The 22,451-nt window shown below is 37.2% G+C and overlaps 1 protein-coding gene across 1 annotated transcript in view; it reads right to left on the reverse strand.

Moving 5' to 3' along the window:
* Positions 1-22,451, reverse strand: part of LOC101823350 — a 70,580-nt gene that overhangs the window by 39,944 nt on the left and 8,185 nt on the right. The window contains exons 6-7 of the mRNA XM_040743690.1: positions 20,916-21,019; positions 600-716 (exon numbers count right to left, since the gene is read on the reverse strand). Coding sequence (XP_040599624.1) covers positions 600-716; positions 20,916-21,019 — 221 coding nt within the window. The remainder of the gene's footprint in view (positions 1-599; positions 717-20,915; positions 21,020-22,451) is intronic.

A 22,451-nucleotide genomic window follows, 5' to 3' on the forward strand; every position in this document is an offset into this window, starting at 1 on the left:
AAATCAGTGAGACAGAGTGCAGGGTGAGAGTATATATGGATTATAGATGGTGTATGAGTTACTTGAATAGTATGCATTATTCATCAAATCTAGAAATATAATTTACAGCAAAAGTATGCTTTTTAAAAAATTGTTCTACATATAAAAACTAACAAACACTAACCAGCCAGCTGAAAACAGAAAACCACAACTACATACTAGTTCTTAATTGTGATATCAGAGCACTGGGGGGGTATAGAAGTGGATTATCCTAGTGAGAAGGAGATGCGAGTGCTGTTTTTCAATGTTCTTTTTTTTTGGATCTGCGTGTCATCCAGGTAGCAAAGAGAATGATACTGCAGGCTTGGAAACAAATGGCATCCGTTCTCCAGACATTTGTGGTTACAGGAAGTAAAATGCCTTCTGATGTGCTAAGTCAAGTTTCAGAATATTTCTTCTTTTTCTCATCCATTACCCTGTTTGCTTGACTGACGGAGTCCTGTGGTTAAGACACTCAGTCATTAAGTATTCACATATCATCACAGGAAGCCAACAAAGATGAAAAAATGATCCAGTTTTACTTTTCCTTCATACTGCACACTGAGTCAGGTTATTTATACATTCTCTTTTCACAAATACAGGGATGCTTTCTTTCACATTTATTATTATGTATACCTCTAGAACTGAGAAATGCGCAGCCTCCATCTTCCTGCAATGATTTCATTGTCATCAAATCACTATAAAACAAAACATATAATGGGCAGTTATTAAAATTTGAACCTCATATTGATTCAGGATTTGATTTTAAAAATAAAATTTATTGACCAAAATATGGAGACTATATAATTAACTGTGTTTTACTAAAGGAATTTGCTGTCTCTAAATTTATAAAATGTGGTCTCAGGGCAGTGATGTGGTGATATATTATTTATGATTTGTTAAAGCTTGCCTGAGGATCCAGAAAGAAAAATGAGACTCAAGCTATAGAGATCATGCAGTGGGGGTAGAAATCTTTAATCTCACTACTTGGGAGATGTAGGTAAACAGATCTCTGTTACTTCAAGGCCACAATGAGCTACAGGAAATATAGGCAGTCCTAAAGAGAAGCATCTTAGAAAAAGATGATCTCAGCACTTGGGATCACACACCTTTAGTCCGAGGACTCATGGGAGGTATTTAAGACAAGAACAGGATCATTCTGCAGCTACATTAAGGAAAGGGGAACAATCTGAGAGAGTTTCTAACCATGTTGAGGAGATCATAGCAGTTTGAGTGTGTCTGAGGACCAATGAGTTCTGGAGCAGTTTGAGGATCACCTCTCTTGTTTCAGCTGAGGTAGAGGTAAGAAAACCAAATATAGTGGGCCACAAAAAAGTTCCTTTGCCACACAATAATCAAGAACCAAAATATACAGAATAAAGAAAGAATACTAAGAGCAGCTAAGGAAAAAGGTCAAGTAACATATAAAGGCAAACCTATCTGAATCACACCTGACTTCATGGGAACTCTGAAAGCAAGGTCCTGGATAGATATTCTACAAACACTATGAGATCATGGATGCTAGCCCAGACTACTATACTCAGCAAAGCTTTCAATCATTATAGATGGAGAAAACAAGATATTCCATGACAAAACTAGATTCAAACAATACATATCCATTAACCCAGCCCTATAGAAAGTTCTGGAAGGAAAAGTCCAACCCAAGGAAGTTAACTGAAACCAGAAAAACATGGGCATTAGATAATCCCACCTTATGAGCAGCCAAAAGAAAAGAGGGGGTGGAATTACAAACATAATTCCACCAACAACGACCGTTCCAAATCAAAGAAGAATGAGCAGTCAATGGTCATTAATATCCCTCAATATTAATGGTCTCAACTTGCCCATAAAAAGATACAGGCTAACAGAATGGATTCTAAGACAGAACGCATCCTTCTGCTGCATACCAGAAACACACCTCCACATCAAAGACAGATATAACCTCAGAGTTAAAGTTTGAGAAAAGATCTTTCAATCAAATGGACCCAAGAAACAAGTGGGGGTAGCAATCCTAATATCTAACAAATTAGACTTTAAAATAAAATCAATCAAAAGAGATGAAGGAGGTCATTACATATTCATCACAGGAGAAATCCACCAAGATGAAGTTTCAGTTCTGAACATCTATGCCCCACTTACAAAGGAATCCACATTAGTAAAAAAAAAAATTACTAAAACTCAAATCACATATAAAGCCCCACACACTTGTAGTGGGAGACTTCAACACCACACTCTCACCACTAGACAGGAATACCAGACAGAAACTTAACAAAGAAGCAAAGGAATTAATAGAAGCTAAGCACCAATTGGGATTAACAAATATCTATAGAACATTCCATCCAAATAAAAAAGAAATACACCTTTTTCTCAGCACCATATGGAACCTTCCCAAAAATCGACCACATAATTGACAACATATCAAATCTCAACATGTACAAAAAGTTGGAATAACTGCATGCATCTTATCAGACTGCCATGCATTAAAATTAGAATTCAACAACAACACAAATTGCAGTAACTCCACAAATCCATGAAGATTGAATAATGCACAATTTCACCAGAATTAGAATTCAATGAGAATGAAGACACAACATACCCAAACCTATGGGGCACTTTGAAAGCTGTGCTATGAGGGAAGTTCATAGCACTAAGTGCCCACATAAAGAAACTGTAGAATAGTTATACTAGAGAATTAACAGCATAGCTGAAAGTTCTAGAACACAAAGAAGCAAAGTCACCCAGGAGGAGTAGACACCAGGAAATAATCAGACTGAAGGCTGAAATCAATAAAGTAGAAACTAGGAGAACAATACAAAGAATCAATGCAACAAAGAGTTGGTTATTTGAGAAAATCAACAAGATAGACAAACCATCGTCCAAACTTACCAAACGGCACAGTGTTAACATGTAAATTAACATAATCAGAAACAAAATGGGGAACATAACAATAGACTCTGAGGCATTCAAGTGCTTTCTAGAGCTCCTCTCCTCAGGCTGATACTTTCAACTCAAGGCAACAAGCTAGTTCTCCAATTCAAATGTGCTACACCTCACTGCTCATTGACAATGTCAGCAGATTTGACAAGTCAATTGGAAATTCTTAAAGGAAGGGTTAGTTAAAAATGAACTTGGGCCGGGCGGTGGTGGCGCATGCCTTTAATCCCAGCTCTCGGGAGGCAGAGGCAGGCAGATCTCTGTGAGTTCGAGGCCGGGCTGGACCAACAGCCTCCAAAACAATACAGAGAAACCCTGTCTCGTAAAAACCAAAAAAAAAAAATGAACTTGGGAGCCCATTCCACAAGGAGGGGTGCTCTCTCAGCCTGGACACATGGAGAAGGGCCTAGGTTCTGCCTGGATGAAATGATAGACTCTGGAGATCCCCCCAAGGAGGGCCTCACCCTCCCTGGGGAATGATGTGGGGATTGGGCTGGGGGTGGGAGGTGGGGGCAGGGCTGGTGGAGGGACAAGGTGGGGAGTTGGGATTGACATTCAAAGCATGCATGTTTCTAATTTAAAGAAATAAAAAATGGAAAACACTATTAAAATGGAGAGAAGTAAACCTCTGTATGATTACATATTGGATGGTTTAAAAAAGGGATAATCAACTTAACCAGGAGTGACATACTGTTAATTATCATTTTGATAATCTTTGTTGTTGGTTTGATAATTCTTTGCTTATCCCTAAAAATGTTGGTTGATATGAGTGCTAAGATACAGGCCTGAGAAAAACTTATTAAAACAGATTATAGAGATATTCAAACCCAGACTGAGAAATTAAGTGGGGAAACAAATTAAGCATTGCATTTTAAGTTTAACAGGGAACAGTCTAAGGTCTTAAGAGAAGCATATTTATTATATCCAGTAAACTTACAGGGAATTGCCAAAGGAAAACTTCTATAAAAGCTACTTGATAAAAGCTACTTGAAAGCCTGTGACATTATCTGATTTAGGGAAGTTCAAGAAAGCTGTATTCTCATATGGCATCTATTCACCATTTGTGAAGCAGATGATTTGCAGGTGGTAAGTTTGTAATAGGGTTATCACTATAGATTGCATAGATTTGATTAAAGCTGTGCTAGAGCCTGGACCACAATTACAATAGACTTCATGGTTCAGAGGAGAGACTAAGAATATTCAATAACAGACTAAAGCTAGAGATATAGAGGTTCCCAAGATCAAATTCTTGATGAAGGAGATTGTACTACTTTAGAAAGGCAAAGTCAATGTGATCACCTCTTAGGTTTATGCAATGCAGCAGCTTTGATTTCTTGAGACAGAATTGGAGAAGCAGGAAAGAAAATTGAATCCTTTGTAATAGTTATTCAGGGCCCAAAGGGAGCATTCACTGAATTCTTACAAAGACTGTCACTGGAAGTCAACGGAATTTCAGACTCAGATGCTAGAAAAATAATCATTGAAACTCTGGCTTTTGAAGATGCTGATGCACAATACAAAAGGATAATTAGGCCTTTAAATGCAAATTAAGTTTTTCTAGAGGATTGGACCTAGATACAATTAAATATGAAGCTCATGGCCATGATAATGATACATGGATAGGAGAGATGATTTCAAGAGGTTTAAAGAAAAATCAAAATGTCAAATATTTTAATTGTGCCATACCTTAAAAAGCTTTGTAAACAGGGCACTTCTAGAAACAATTCTTTTTATACACATTATTCAATCAGAATGAACCTCCCTTCTGGATTATGCAGAAGTTATGGCAAAGGCAGTCATTGAACTAAGGAATGTAGATCAAGAAGAGAATATCAAAGTAGTATTTGTCTTTGGGACCTCTCAAAGCCCCTATGCCAAAACCGGTTCATTCATTTCCTGCCACCATGGATGAAATTCCTTCCCAGAACAATTAAATAACCTAATGCTTATTGAAAGAAAACATATTGTCCTGGGTAAGAGAAGAACTTTATATGATAAAAAGAAAAAGATTTAAAGAGAAAACATAAATCAAAATTGATAAGGATTAGATTAGGAACTTCTCCAAACATAGCATTGAGGGAGAGTTTTGCTTTTGTATTTTTAGGAAAATAAAATGATCATCTTGCAGAACTTAAAGACATTTGGACACATAAGCATCCAAAGAAGAGGAGAGAACAACCTGGAAAACTTGCCAAGCAATGAAATAATTTTACCTAATGTGACCTCTGAAGTCTCCAAAAAGAAGATGGAATCCAAACATGGTGGTTGAGGTCATATGCACTTTTAATCCTACCACTTTGGAGGTAGAAGCACTCAAGTCTCAACAAGTTTGAGGCCAGTCTTGTCTACAAAGTGCATTTTGGGATAGCCAGGACTGTCAACACAGATAAAACGTTTCTTGAAAAACAAAACAAGAAACAACAAAAAGAGGAGACTCCACAGATTAACAACTATACAAGATAATAAGGAAATGCAGGATAGTAATTAGACACCTTTTACAATAAAATTTTTAATTACATTAGGTATTTTTTCAAAGACAAACAGAGATATATTTTAGATAGACAGGTTGCCTTCAAACAATTCAGAGAGCTACAGAATATGACATTTAAAATGTTTTAATAACATAGGTATTTTTTATGACAATGAGACATGTCTCCTCTTGGAAGCACCAATATACCAATCTACTTCAGAAAAGATGATGAATATGAAAGCAACTACCAAGAAGACAATGTGTATTGAAGAAACTCCACATGGAGTTAACATTCTTTATGACAAAAGGAAGTTATCTGGCAAGAAAGTGCCCTTGTCTCGACTGCTGACAGCAAGCTGTCCAAATGGGACAAACAGGACACAAAAGAGAATGGCTACAAAACTTGCCAAGACAAGGCAGGACAGTCCTACAGAATACCCTGCTTCACAGAAAAGTGTGTCATATATTCTAGGCCAATGGACTAAAAAGGGATGTCCCAACACTGTAGAATCTTGGGTGACTGTCCAGGCACCTAGCTGTTTTGTCATTTCTCCAATTTTTTAAAAGTTGCTTACTCACACTTCCTGTTTACTCAGTTAATAATATTTCCTTCTTGGGTCTCTGAGGGAGTTGAAGAATAGTTAGTATAGTTACAGTTTTCAGTGTTTACTAGAGTTAGAAAAGAAACTCATTAAAGATATGTAAAGTGTAAATAGTTTGAGAAACAACAAAAGATAATGCAAATTAGAATATAAAGTATATTATGTACAAGACTTTGGACTTACCAAGGTAGGATAGATAAAAATGACTTTCTCTGAATTTGTCAAATGCAAATGAACTAGTTATTTTCTCTGAATTTGTCAAAAGCAAATGGATTCGACCTTATTGATGAATTTACTGTCTCTATATATTGTATGTACTTACTGTACTTATTGTATATAGGGTTTTATGTTTGTTGTAGGTTTCTTTTTGTGTTAGACAAAAAAGGGGAACTGTGGTAATATGTTATTTATGATTTATTAAAGCTTGCCTGAGAATTCAGAAAGCAAAACCAGCCTCAAGATATGGAGATCAAACAGTGGTGGTATACACTTTAATTCTACCACTTGGGAGGTAGAAGTAGATAGATCTCTGTTAGTGCATGGCCACAGTGAGTTATATAAAATATATCCAGTCCTAAAGAGAAATGGCTCACACAAAGATGATCTGTTCACTTGGGATCACACATATTTAATTCCAGGACTCATGAGAGGTATTTAAGACATCAATAGGGACTCAGAGCTGACATTTATTCTCCAGCTACACTGAGATTAGGAAAGCATTCTGAGAGAGTCTCTAGCCACATTGAGGAGATCATAGCAGTTTGAGTGAATCTAAGTGAAGTCTGGAGCAGTCTGAAGAACACCCATTTGGTATGAGCAAAGGTAGAGGTAAGAAATAGTGGCCGGCTGCTACGTTTTCTGATCTTCAGTTTGAAGCTTGAACCTCAGTATCTGTCTCTGGGTCCTTTATCTATTGTATTATACAGTGACATGGCTCAGTGTATAGAAGCCATTGCAATCAAACCTGACAACCTAAATTTAGACCTCACATACCACACAGTAGAAGGATTAAAATGATTCCTTCAACTACCCTCTAAGTACAGACTTGCTATGGCATGGTTACACAAATTTGTACACATTTTTAAATGTAGAAGAAATTAAAAAAGGAAACTAATTTCTTGATCACAGTTCTACTCTCTATCTCTTATGCACAGTTAATTTCATCATCAATTAAATTAATTTTAAGTATCACTGAGGGATAACTTTACACTAAAGTTGATTTCCTATGATGCTTTTTCAATAAAGACATTTAAGAAACAATAAAAATAAATATATGTATCACACAGGACAAGGTGTCATGTCTTGGGTAACACAGAATATTTAAACCAGGCTAGCCTGATGAGAATCTGTGCCAAATAATAGTAGAAAGGGAATGAAATATGTAGAACTCCATGGGATTGAGAGTGCAAACAGGTAAATCCTCAACAAAAGATAACCTAAGTTGATCCCTGGATTCAACAAGGTTAAGATAGAATATTTTAATTTATCTTAGGAACAAAATAGGAAAATAAATGAAACTAAGTGGCTAATGGATCATAGACACAATAGGTAAGTTAAAGTAGGAATGAGATTGGCAAGTGATGAGATATCATTATGGGTACAACCAAGAAAGCATGTGTGTTGAGCTTGAATGATTAGGAATAGATCAAACAGACAGTAACTATTCACAAGATATACATGGAGCACATATTCTGCATCGTGAGCTCTTCACTTTACCTCCATATTGATGTCCATCCAGTCCTCTAGTCAGGAAATACAAGTTAAGCTCATAACTTTAGACCCAGTCCATTAGAAGCTGACATTAAAAGAGGTGTCCAAGATACTACATCTTCTCATCAAAGAAAATGTTTGTGGAAGCCACAGAAGCCTTCTGATCAATGGACATCTTTACTGAAGCCTCAAGTTTGGTCCTGCTTATCACACCATCACCATGGAACAATTCTGCAGCATAGTTAAGGACTACAAAGATATCTTAACCTGGGTGCAGGTATTCTACAGACTCTGTAACCTCACTTAAAATGTCACCACCTACCCAATTCACTCTGTATGGTGCTTTAGGATACAAATCAATTTATTAACTTGTTATTAATGGCAAAAAACCATCAATTCTATCCCTTCAGAGGTAGAGACAGGAGTAGCAGAGTCAGACTGTATGAATGATATTTCATGGAAGAAAAACTAAACTTAATAAGAAGAATGAGCTGTCTACTATGAAAAAATTAATAGACCCTGAAAGGCCTTCTTTTTATTAACCACCTCAGTGACAGTCTGAAAGGCCTTCTATTTTGACCACCACTGTGACAATTTTACCAATTCTGTGACAGCCTTCTTGAGATTATTGACCTTTGAGGAGAGAGAAGTTATTTTTTGGCCGATTTGAAACCAAGCTGTCCACACAGAATGAAAAAATTCCTGAGAAATTTACCACTGAGGATACTATTGCTTTAGTTTCTGAAGGAGCTGAAGAAGAAACTCTGTAAATACCACAAAAATATGACACCATGAACAACATCCAGCAGAAATAATACATGAAATCATAGAATGGCAGACACTAGAATTACCAAATAATTTATGTTAAATAAGCATGATTGATATCTTTCCAGAGATAAAGGACAGGACAGGCACAGTCACACCTGCTTGTAGTCCCAAAACCTAAGTGAAAGAGATACAAGGATCAGGATTTCAAGGCAAGCCTGACTGACATGAGTCTTTATTTTAAAAAGGAATCCTCACCAATCGTCCAGGGAGTGTATAATCCACCTGTCAGCGTGACTGTTGTTACCTCCTAGAATTTGTTTCCCCATGACCCAGTCAGTCCACTTCCCATCACCTCTACCTCACTGTCCTTCCTGTGGCAAGCCCTTCCCCACAACTTCAGCAGACTGCATAGGCCCAAGTAGAGTCCACACCAGTTGGAAGGACAGCCTTCCAGTTGAGCCTCTCCAGCCTACAGAACCTATAACCCAGGGAACATTCTGTTTTCCTTACTTCTGATCTCAGTATCAGCACTGCTGCTAGGCCTTGTTCCCAACTCTGATGAAATTCTAATGCTCCTGTGTTATAGTCCTCACCAGTGAACTATCAAGTGAGTGACCAACCTTCCAGCTGAACTGCCATCGCCCCATGGATTTTGATCCTAAAGACCCACTCTTACACCCAACCCCTCCAGCTTATCATCTTTCTTATGGCCAGTCCTTCTCCACAACTCTAATTGATGCCAAAAGCCCAGGTAAGTTCCATACCAGTCAGAAGATTAGCACCACCTTGACTGAGCTCCATATTCTGGTCTAAAATTTGGAAGAAAACTTCAGCTTTACTGGAAGCCAGATTAGACCTATGAACCCAGGCCCCAAATATCCCAATGGAGACTCACTACCGGACCTGAAGACTCTCTAGTCACAAGAACAGTTGGCCAATTAGGACAGGAGACCACAGATGAAACAGAAAGCAAAGGAACAAATCACCAATCCAACAAAGACAAATGCAGGAACCAACACCTATACCCATAATCATTCCAAATCCAGATGTCTGCACTCTAATGTGATAACATGATCAATGATTAACAATCAGGAAGAAACAAACTTATAAAAGCATTCTAGCAGGAACTCACATTGAATATCATAGTGAAATATTAAAAACACTTCCCTTAAAATATAGGAACGAAATAATGGGGTGAGGAGGGGTAAATATATCTGACAGAACATCCCATCCAGAATCTGTCAGCTTCTTGGTGCTAGTCCTGCCTCCACTCTTGGGAAGAGGAGAGTCATTGGAATTTTGGACCTGGTTGTACTCACCAGAAGAGAACCTTGGACCCATACCCACCAGGAGAAGGAGATACCCCACCTGCAGCCACTGGAAGAAGGGATGGGAAGATGACAGTATAAGAGCACATAAAACAAGAAAAATCAATATGATGCCATGAGAGTGTAAGGACTCCACACCAGCAATATCTGAACCTCCCAACACAGATCAAGCAGACGAGTATGACTGTAAAAACAACTTTATGGAAATGATATAGACCCTCAAAGAGGAAATGAATAAAGAAATGGAAGAAAAAATGAGCAAAAAAATTTTAAAACTGAGGAAAAAACAAACCAAAAATTTCAGGAAATAAATATCTTGAGGAAAACCAAGAAAAAACCAAACAAACAAATGATGGAAACCATTAAAAAATACAAGACTTGAAAGCTGAAATTTTTAAAAAATCCAACACAGTCTGAGGGAATGCTGGAAATAGAAAAGCTGAGCGAACAATCAGGAACTACAGATGCAAGCATATCCAACAGAATATAAGAGATGGGAGATAGAAATTCAGGTGTTGAAGATAAACTAGGAGAAACAGATTCATCAGCAAAGGAAAATCTTAAGTTCAGAAAACCTCACAAAGTTATAGTGGGAGACCAACACCCCACTCTCGCATTTAGACAGGACCACCAGACAGAAACTTAACAAAGAAACGAAGGAAATAAAAGAAGTTATGACCCAATTAGGTTTAACAGACATCTATAAAACATTCCATCCAAACAAAAAAGAAAAGACCTTCTTCTAAGCTCCACATGTAACCTTCTCTAAAATCAACCACATATTAGGCAACATACAAACCTTAACAAATACAAAACAAAATGGAGTAACCCCTGTATCTTATCAGACCATCATGGTTTAAAGTTAGAATTCAACAACACAAATTGCAGAAACCCTACAAACTCATGGAAATTGAACAATACACAATTGCACCATTCCTGAGTCAAGGAAGAAATAAGAAAAGAATTCAATGAGAATGAAAACACAACATACTCAAATTTATGGGACACTTTGAAAGAAGTGCTAAGAGGAAAGTTCATGGCACTAAGTAGCCACATGAAGAAACTGGAGAATAGTCACACTAGAGTATTAACAGCACAACTGAAAGCTCTAGAGCAAAAAGAAGCAAACTCACCACAGAGAAGTAGACTCCAGGAATTAATCAAATTGAGGTCTGAAATCAATAAAGTAGAAACAAAGAAAACCATAAGAAGAATCAAAGTAATAAAGACTTGATTCTTCAAGAAAATCAAATGAAGAGCAAAAGGCAGAGAGAGAACATGCAAATAACAAAATCAGAAATGAAAAGAAGGAAATAACAATGTACACTGAGTACACAGAGTATCTTCAGGTCATACTTTGAAAACTTGTACTCCAATAAATTCAAACATTTAAAGAAAATGGACAATTTGCTGGATAGACATCACTTACTAAAATTAAATCAGGAACAGATAATCAATTTAAATAGACCTATAACCCCCAATGAAATAGAAGCAGTCATCAAAAGTCTCCAAATGAAAAAAAGCCCAGGGTCAGATTGTTTCAGTGCAGAATTCTACCAGAAATTCAAAGATCAGCTAATATGAATACTCCTCAAAGTGTTCCACACAATAGAAGCAGAAGGGTCATTGCCAAATTCTTTTTATGAGCCTACAATTACCTTTGTACCCATGCCGTACAAAGAGACAATTATGAAACAGAACTACAGACCAATATCCCTCATAAACATTGATGAAAAATGCTCAATAAAATACTGGCAAATAGCATCTAAGAACACATCAGAGAAATCATCCATCATGGTCAAGCAGACTTCATCCCAGGGACGCAGGGATGGTTCAACATATTAAAATCCACCAATGTAATCCACTATATAAACAAACTGGATAAGAAAAAACACAGGATCATCTTACTAGAAACTGAAAAGCCTTTGACAAAATCCAACACTCCTTAATGATAAAGGTCTTGGAGAGATCAGGGTTAACAGGAACATACCTGAACATAATAAAAGCTATATAACAAACCAACAGTCAACATCAAACTAAATGGAGAGAAAAAACAATGTGATTCCTCTAAACTCAGGAACAAGACAAGGCTGTTCACTCTCTCTATATCTCTTCAACATTGTACTTGAAGTTCAAGCTAGAGAAATAAGAAAGCAAAAAGAGATCAATGAATATGAATTGGCAAGGAAGAAGTCAAACTTTCACTGTTGGCAAATGATATGACACTTTGTATAAGTGCAAAACTCTATCAGGGAAATCCTACAGCTGATAAACACTTTTAGCAAAGTGGCAGGATACAATATTAACTCAAAAAATCAGTATCCCTACTATAAACAGATGATAAATTGGCTGATAAAGAAACCAGAGAAACATCACACCTTTCAATAGCCATAAACAACATAAAATATCTTGGGGTAATGGTAACCAAACAAGTTAAAGACCTGTGTGAGGAGGCCTAGGTAATCAATTGAGCCTTGGGTAGTAGATCAGTATTTATCCCGGGTATACAAATGGACTTTGGACTCTCATTCAACAATGAGAGATACACTTTCACCATGAACTCTTGGGGGAGGGTCTAGGCCCTGCCCTGGATGAAATGAAAGAATATGGTCACCCCCATGGAGGGCCTCACCCTACCTGGGGAAATGAGGGAATATTGGGGGGGTTGATGGGAGGTCACGGGAGAAGGGTAGGGAAATGGAAAGGGACCTGGAATTGCCATGTGAAGCAACATTGTTTCTAATTTAAATATATATATTTAAATTATATATATATATATATATATATATAAAGAAAAAAAGGATAGGTAGGATCAACATAGTAAAAATGGCAATCTTGCCAAAAGTAGTCTGCAGATTCACAGCAATCCACATCAAATAGCAACACAATTTGTCACAGGCCTTGAAAGAACAATACTCACCTTTACATGGAAAAACAAAAGACCCAGGATAGCCAAAACAATCCTGTACAATAAAGCAACTTCTGAGGCATCGCCATCCCTGACTTCAAGCTCTATTATGGAGCTATAGTCCTGAAAACAGTTTGGTATTGGCACAAAAATAGACTGGTAGATCAATGGAATCAAATTGAAAAGCCTAATATTTACCCACACACCTACGAACACCTGACTTTTGACAAAGAAGCTAAAATTATGCAATGGAAAAAAGAAAGCATCTTCAACAAATGTTGTTGGCCTAACTGCATTTGGCATGCAGAATACTGCTTATAGTTCCATGTCTATCACCATGCACAAAATTTAAGTTCAAATGGATCAGAGACTTCAGCATAAATTCAGCCACACTGAACCTCTTAGAAAAGAAAGTGGGAAGTACCCTTGAATGAATAGGTACAGGACACCACTTCCTGAACATAGCACCAGTAGCACAAACACTGAGATCAACAATTAATAAATGGGACCTCTTGAAACTGACAAGCTTCTGTAAGGCAAAGCACACAGTCAACAAGACAAAATGGCAGCCCACAGTTTGGGAAAAGAAATTCACCAGCCCCACATCTGATGTAGGGCTGATTTCTTAAATATATAAAGAACTCAAGAAGCTAGTCACCAAAACGCCAAATAATCCAATAAAAAGGTGGGGTACAGAACTAGAGAATTATCAATAGAGGGATGTAAAATGGCTGAAAGACACTAAAATAAGTGTTCAACTTCCTTAGCCATCAGGGAAATGCAAATCAGTCTACCTCTAGATCCAGCAATTCCATTCTTAAGCATATATCCAAAAGATGCACATTCATACAACAAGGACATCTGTTCAGTTATGTTCATAACAGCATTATTTGTAGTAGCAAGAACCTGGAAGCAATCTAGATGCCCCTCGACTGAAGAATTGATAAAGATAATGTGGTACACATGGAGTACTACTCAGTGGAAACAAACAATGGAATCTTGAAAATTGCAGGCAAATGGATGGAAGTGAAAGAAACCATCCTGAGTGAGGTAATTTAGTCACAAAAAGCCAAATATGATATGTACTCACTCATATGTGGATATTAGATGTAGAGCAATGGATTACCTGCCTATTATCCACACTGCCAGGGAAGCTAGGAATCAAGGAGGACCCTAAGATAGACATACATGGTTCTACTGAGAAGGGGGAGGGGAAGATCTCCTGAGCTGATTAGGAGCATGGAGGGAGGTGAGAGGGAGTTAGGAAAAAGAGAAGGGGAGAAAAGGAACATATGAGGGAGCAGGATGATTGAGTCAGGGGAATATTAGAGAAGAGCAAGAAAAGAAATACCATAATAGAGGGAGTCATTATAGGTTTAAAGAGAAATCTGGAACTAGAGAAATGTTCAGAGATCTACAAGGATAACACCAACTAACAATCTAAGCAATAGTGGAGAGGCTACCTTAAATGTCTTTCCCCTATAATGAGATCAATGATTACCTTATATGTCATCCTATAGCATTCATCCAGTAGCTCATGGAAGCAGAAGCAGATACTCACAGCTAAGGTCTGGACTAAACTCCTGGAATCCAGTTACAGAGAAGGAGGAGTGATGAGAAAACTGGTCAAGACCAGGCTTGGGAGACCCACAGAAACAGATGACCTAAACAAGGGGCAGCTCATGGACCTCAGACTGATAGCTGGTAAACCAGCATAGGACCTACCCAGATGTTAGTTAGGGGGCCTGGGAAGTGTATGGAGCTTCTGTTAGTATAACAGTATTTATCTCTAGTGTACAAATGGAATTAGGAATCCCATTACACATAGAGGGTTATTCTTTCAGTCTAGACACACAGGGGAGGGCCTAGACCCTGCTCCAAGTGATGTAACAGACTTTGAAGATCCCCCATGGAAGGCCTCTCCTTCCCTGGGGAACAGAAAGGGGATGGGATAGGGGGTCATTAGGAGACTGGCAAGGGAAGGAGGGAGAGGGAACCCGCAATGACAGACATGTAAAACAAGATTGTTTCTAATTTAAATTTTAAAAAAACATATAGGAGAAAAAATTAGGTTCAGTAAACTAACTGTTTGAGATTTGTGTGACTAACACACAAAGACTATTAATTGACTAACAATTTCCAAAGAAAAATAGCTTTCTCTCCCAGTTACTGTGCCAATAGCCTCCACAGATGGCCAGAACTCAAGCCCAACTTCAAGCTTGAGCAAAAATGTTGCAAGGTCCTCTCTTTGTTCTGAGACCACATGGTGTAGAAGATGTATTTTTAGATCTGAAATGCCTTTCTATGCCAGAGAAAATTTGGTGAATACGTTGATGTAAATCAACTCTGTATGCTTCCCGTCACCTTAAACAGTTTGCTATTGGTTACCCTGCAACAGCACGTTTTAGAGCCAGGATAAAATCACCCATTTTACTTTTTGCCTTTTGCTGATCACAAATTATTAGGTTATAATATTGGTTAAACTTAAGAAATGTAGAATAGTGCATAACTTCTTTTCTTCTGCCTTAGATTACTCAATGGTTTAGTTTCTCCCCTTTGTGATCCTTTTTCCTTTAAGAGAATCAATAAAGTAGAAACAAAGAGAATACAGAGAATCAAAGAGTTGTTTCTGTGATAAAATCAACAAGATAGACAAACCCTTATCCAAACTAAGTAATTAGCAGTGAGAGAGACTACCAAAATTAACAAAATCAGGAAGGAAAAGGGATATTTAACACCAGACATTGAGGAAACCTAGACAGTCATTAGGTCATAGTCTAAAGACCTGTACTCCACAAAATTGGAAAATTTGTAAGAAATGGGCAAATTTCATGATAGATACAATATACCAAAATTAAATCAAGATCAGAAAAACAATATAAATAGATCTATAACCTGTAAGGAAATAGAAATGGTCTTTAAAAGTCTCCTAACAACAATAAAAAAGCCCAGAGCCAGACACTTTTAAGGCAGAATTTTACCAGATTTTCAAAGAAGAATTCTACCAATACTCCTCAAGTTATTCCAAAAATTAAAAACTGAAGGAAAATTGCCAAATTATTTTTATAAAGACACAGTTACCCTGATATCCAGTTCACACAAAGATTCAGCAAAGAAAGAGAATGACACACCAATTTTCTTCATGAGCATGAACACAAAAATGATAAAATACTAATAATAAACCAAATCCAAGAACACATCAAAAGCATCCACCATGATCAAGTGGAATTCATTCCAGAGATGCAGGGATGGTTCCACATATGAAAATATGTCAATTAATACACAATATAAACAAACTGAAAGAAAAAACACATGATTATCTCATTGGATGCTGAAAAAGCCTTTGACAAAATACAATACCCCTTCATGATATATGCTTTGGATAAATTAGGTTTCCAAGAGACATACCTAAATTCAATAAGAGCAATACACAGGAAGCAAATAGCTAACATTGCTTTAAATGATGAGAAACTCAAAGCACATCTAGTAACATCAGGAAAGAGACAGGCTGTCTACTGTCTCCAATATTTACTCAATATACTACTTGAACTTCTAGAAAGATCAATTAGACAATCAAAGGTGATCAAGGTGAATTGGGAAAGAAGAAGCCAAAGTATCACTATTTGCCAACGGCATGATAATATTCATAAGCATCTCCAAAAATTCTAGCAGGAACTCTTCAGCTAATGAACACCTTTAGGGAAATGGCTGTACATAATATTAACTAAAATAATCAGAAGCTCTCTATATGCAATTGATAAAAATCCTGGAAAAGAAATCAGAAAAACCACACCATTCACAATATACACAAATAATACAAAATATCTTGAGGCAACTCTAACTAAGAAAGGGAAAGACCTGTATAAAAAGAACTTTAAGTCTTTGAAGAAAAATTTGAAGAAGATATCAGAAGATGGAAAGATCTCCCAAGTTCATGGATTAAAAGGATTAACATAGTAAAAATGACCATTTTACCAAAAGCAGTCTACAGATTCAATGTAATTCCCATTAAAATTTTGACACAATCCTTTACAGACCTTGAAAGAACAATACTCAACTTTTTATGTAAAAACAAATAAACAGAGTAGCCAAAACAACCCTGTACAATAAAAAAGAACCTCCGGAGGTATCAGCATCCCTGGTCTCAAGATCTGTTATAGAGCTATAGTGCTAAAAACAGTATGGCATTGACATAAAAACAGAACAGTAGATTGTAACAAGAATAATAAAAATTTAAAGACAGATATTGAGGTTTAAGCTAAAGATCAGAGAAGCAAATTAGCTGGTCACTAGTTCTTACCTCTTCCTCAGGCTGAAAGGGCTGTCCTGTTTTCACAAATCCTCAGAGTACAATGCTGACTGCACTGCTCTCCACCAAACCTCAGACTGCCATTTAATGCCTTCCCTGTCTAGAAACTAAATCTTTCACTAGACCCTTGGCTTCTTTGTGCATTTCCTGGGATTGAAGGCATGAATTTGATTCACTTTCTTGTAGCCCAGGATGGTCTTGGACTCATAGAGATCTGCCTGCCATGCTCTGGGATTAAAGGTGTGTGAACTCAAGATCTGATATCACTTGTGAACTGTTTCATTTTTAGACTGGATCAATTTCATATAGCTCAGTATGTACTTAAACTAACAGAGATCATCTGTTTCTGTCTCCCGAGTTCTAGAATTAAATATGTATATCACCACTGCCTGGCTCTATGGGTGTACCTACCTTTGCATTTTGATCTCCAGTGACTTCTTTAAATCATAAACAATATATCACAACAGTGGATCAATGGAATTGACTCAAATACTAATAAATAAATCCACATACCTACGGACACCTGATTTGGGACAAAGAAGTCAAAATTATACCAGAAAAAAATGTTCAATATATGGTGCTGGCATAACTGGATGGCAGCATGTAGAAGAATGCAAATAGATTTCTCACCCTGCACAAAACTCAAGTCTGAGCTGATCAAAGAACTCAACATAAATCCAGTTACACTGAAGCTAATGAAGAGAAAGTGGGGGAAAGCATCAAATGCATTGCCTTGGGATGCAACTTCCTGAATAGCACGCCAGTAACTCAAACACTATGATCAACAATTAATAAATGGAACCTAATGAAACTGACAAAACATTTGTAAGGCAAATGACACTGTCAAAAGGACAAAGCGTCAGTCTACAGAATTGGAAAATATCTTGATTATCCCTATATTTGACAAAAGACAGTTCTCAGAAATATATAAACAGAACAAGAAACCACACATTTAAAAAAGCATAGATAATCAATCATTTTCTCTCATATCGTAATTGTGTTGCACTAAATTAAAAATCATAATTTTCTTTGGTTTTTCGAGACAGGGTTTCTCTGTGGCTTTGGAGGCTGTCCTGGAACTAGCTCTTGTAGACCAGGCTGGTCTTGAACTCACAGAGATCCAGCTGCCTCTACCTCCCAAGTGCTGGAATTAAAGGTGTGCACCACCAACGCCCGGCAAATCATAATATTTTAATATAAAAACCCAAATAATTCAATTTTGAAAATGGAATACAGATATAAACAAAGAATACTCAATAGAAGAATCTCAAATGGCCAAAAAACACTTTTGAAAATATTCAACACCCATAGTCATCAAGAAAATGCAGATCAAAATTACTCTGAGATTTCATATTACACCTGTTAAAATAGCTAAGATCAAAACCATTGATTACAGCTTATGCTGGAGAGGATATGGAGCAAAGGGAACACTCCTCCATTGCTGATGGAAGTACAAACTTGTACAGCCTCTTTGGCAATCATGTGGCATTTTCTCAGAAAATTGGGAATCTACCTATGTCAAGACACAGCTATACCACTGTTGAGCATATAGCAAAGGATACTCAATCATACCACAAGAATACTTGCTCAACTATGTTCATAGTGGCTTCATTCATAATTGCCAGAATCTGAAGACAATCTAGATGTTCCAAAATTAAAGAATGGATAATGAAAATTTGGTACATTTACATATTGGGGTATTACTCAGTTGTTAAAAACAATGACATCATGAAATTTGCAGGGAAATGGAAAGCACTGGAATAAACCATACTGAGTGAGGTAGCCCAGACCCAGAAAGATAAACATACTATGTGTTCATGTGTAAGTGGATACTACCCATAAAGTAAAGGATAACTAAACTATAATCCACAGACACAAAGAGGATAGGTAGCAGGGAGGGACCAGTGGGGAATACATGTATCTCCCCAGGAAGGGGAAATTGAAGAAATCTTCTGGGTGGACTAGGGGAACCTGGGGATGGTAACTTGGGGTTGAGGCTAGATGGACTGGGATTACAATTTGAGAGTCAGATAGAACCTGATGCAAGGGAAACTTCAGAGAATCTATAAGGATGACATAGCTAAGACTTGTAGGAATACTGGGTGCATAGAGTAAACTGGCCATCTCCTGAGAACAGATTGGTGACTACCCCAATAGTCATCAGAGAGGAATCATCCCACAACAGATGGAAACAGATGCACAGATTCATAGCCAAACAATAGGTTGAGCTCAGGGAATCCCACTGAGAAGAGGGAGGAAGGATTGTAGGAGCCAGAGGTGTCAAAGACTTCACATGAAAACCTACAGAAACAACTAATGTAGTTCATAGGATCGTACAGAGTCTAACAGAACTACAGAGCCTTACTGGGAATGACCCAGGCCTTCTACATATATGGGTCAATTGGTGCCAGGATATAGAGAAATCAATCTCAAACAAATCAGGAAACATCTTCAGTCAGGCTAGTTTTCAAAATCTCAGAATGTGATTTGCAGATTTCAGGGTGAGAAAGGTTATGAGTGCTCTTACCCAACACTGTATCCTGCATGACACAATACTGACTAGCTAGGAAATATGTACTCCATGGTACTATTGTTATAGGATGACTAATTATTTATTATTGAATGTGAGGTCTTTATAATATGAGGGATGTCATGTCTAGTATTGCAATCAAAACCAAAAAGCCCATGATTGGGGAGGTCACAGGCCCTAAGTTAGAACCTATTACAATCAAATTGTTAAGTGGTCAAGCAGTCAAATTACACTTTTGGTATTTGTGTTATGCCCTAGGCCAAGACTGTTCTCAACCTTGGTCAGAAAAGTTTCTTTATGCAGTGGGAAGTGGTCAGTAGAGAGGAACAGGACTGCTCAAAATGTTGAAAAGATGAGAATATGTGTTCAGCTCTGTGGAGACCACATCATCAACATCCTCCCTGCAACATCACCCCCACAGATTCAGGGAGTATCAGGGAAGAGGAAGCAGAAAGAAGATAATCGTCAATTAATGAGAAAAAGTTCTGTAAAACACTGCCTTCTGGACATGACATGGGTATACCAAGCACAGACTCATAGCAACTGTGGTTAGTTATATGCAATCTGCTCATGATTAACCAGCTGGAATTCCAGCATAGAAAGCTGGCACCACCATTTAATGCATTATTATTGTTAGGTGACAGTTGTTGTATATGAAAGATTCATTCTTTATTATGGGTGCAGCCACTGCTAGGTATTCTTGCCTCAGTGAATGATCTATAACCATGGACCAATTGACAGGATCAACTAAGAAAAAGAGTTAGAGGTGAACACTTTAGAGTACAGTCATGGGAAGATTGAGAGGTCAAGTAAGGGGGATATTATCATAATTCATTCTCTATATGTATGAGATTTTCAAGAAATGTTTATTAAGAAGAGCAGTGAATATACTCTTTTATGAGACTAGAAATTAATAACCTTAGAGCTGAAAGTAGATCTACATATGTATACATATTAAGATGTTCTTATAGTTATAAATAACAATTTTATATGCTAACTATAGAAACAAGTCAAGTTAAAATTTGAGATACTCATACTCATTGTTTCTGTCAGGATGACCAGTCACTTCTGATCATCTTAATCTTTTGATTTGCTTGTGTCCTGTGCATTTTAGATCACACATTCCTAGCTGTATTCAGTATCACATCATGGGCAGTTAGCTTCGAGACCATTCCTCTTCCTTATCTAACACTTGCTCAGATGTGGCCTTCTTCATCTTGGCCTTACCTGTGAGCTCCATGGACAAAGTGAAAAGGTATGTGAAATTAGACAAAACCTCTGCACACCCTCATCTCAACTGTTCACCCATGTCAGAGTGTACAGGCTCAGGAAACTCACAGTTTAGATGGGCCATTGTCAATCCATTGCCAATTTCTTTTTCTTGTATCATATGATAACCCAATCCAGAAACTGTTTGGATTAATTTTTGGCTGAAGGAACTTCTGTAAGAGGAAAAAAACACAGCTGATGATAAAATTTCTCTGTTTGGTGAGAAAAGAACAATTGTAACAGGTCCCAGGAATTCTCATGTCAGTTCTCCGCTGTCCTGTCCTCCAATCCTTCAGTCCCTCCAAGTTCATTTTAAAGTGATCTCCCTCAAGTAGATCATTTATGTCTAAACAGACGTCAGTTGCATAAGGTATTTAAAATGAAAGCTTCTGGTGTCTACAGATACTGGATTCATGAAATGATTTATATCTGTTTTTCTTAGACCAAATCTCACTATGTAACTAAGGCTAAGCCTGATTCACAATATTCCTGCTTGTGACCCCGAAAAAGAATCACAATGTATACATGGTTTGTTACATAATTTCTGATACTCTATGAAATTATTCAAATGTACATTCTCAAAGGCTACAGAGGCACATAGATAATGTTCATATGATAAATAATGGTCTGTATTCAAAGCAAATTCATTAAGATGAAAAGTCCTGTGTGAAAAGCTGCCCATTAAGCTCCATGCTCCAGAGAGAAAACCATTTTGAAATCAGACCTGATACGACAGAAATTGAAGAGGAAAGAGACACATATTTGGAAAAAATTAGTGTATTATTTGTAACATCCAAGTGGCATGATACCTAATTAGATTACTAAATAAATTTTACATGTGAGTTTAAATTTAATTAAGCTTACTATATCAAATGGCAATTTACATTATGATTTGACATTAAAATTTTTTTGTGCTATAATTTTTATTCGTGTATTAAGTCGGTGTATAAATTTTGTACTATTGTCTAAATGATAAAAGTTTCAAACTGATCCTGTAAGCATTTCTCTGGAAAAATAGTCTTCATATTAGAAGAGTTGTTGTCAGTAATAATTTAAACAGAAAATGTCAACATCTTGCCACCTTTGTTTTCTTTTAATTACTCATTTCTAAAAATAGACATCTTCTTAAAAAATTAAAGTAGTCCAAAATAAAGATTATAGAAAGTTTCATTAAAAATCACGGTGCAGCTAACTGGCAAAACTATTAAATTTCATGGTTCTCATACAATTTCTATTCTGCATATTGGTCCAGAGGTCAGTTACTTTCTCTATTGTCATCCAATTACTCATCGTAGGTAGCCTCACTTTTGGCTTCCAAAGAGCAAGCCCAAGACTGCAGCCACTCTGGGTGTAGTTGGCACTCTATGGAGATAAATAACTGTCAGTCACAGGATCATGGGAAGCATGCTACTGTGTAAGACCCTCTTACAGATTCCTGAGAAACAGGGGGTTTTGCAAAGATATGACTGTTATTTTAGAAACATGTCACCTCATAACAGACCCCCTGTTCTGACACTAGACCAGGAAGAGGAAGGAGTAGGTATAATCTTACTGCGCAGCCATTGCTCACATACAGTTAAACCATATACAACACTTAAAGGTCAC

This window comes from Mesocricetus auratus, unplaced genomic scaffold (assembly GCF_017639785.1).
Source record: "Mesocricetus auratus isolate SY011 unplaced genomic scaffold, BCM_Maur_2.0 Super-Scaffold_100001, whole genome shotgun sequence".
Taxonomy (NCBI): domain Eukaryota; kingdom Metazoa; phylum Chordata; class Mammalia; order Rodentia; family Cricetidae; genus Mesocricetus; species Mesocricetus auratus.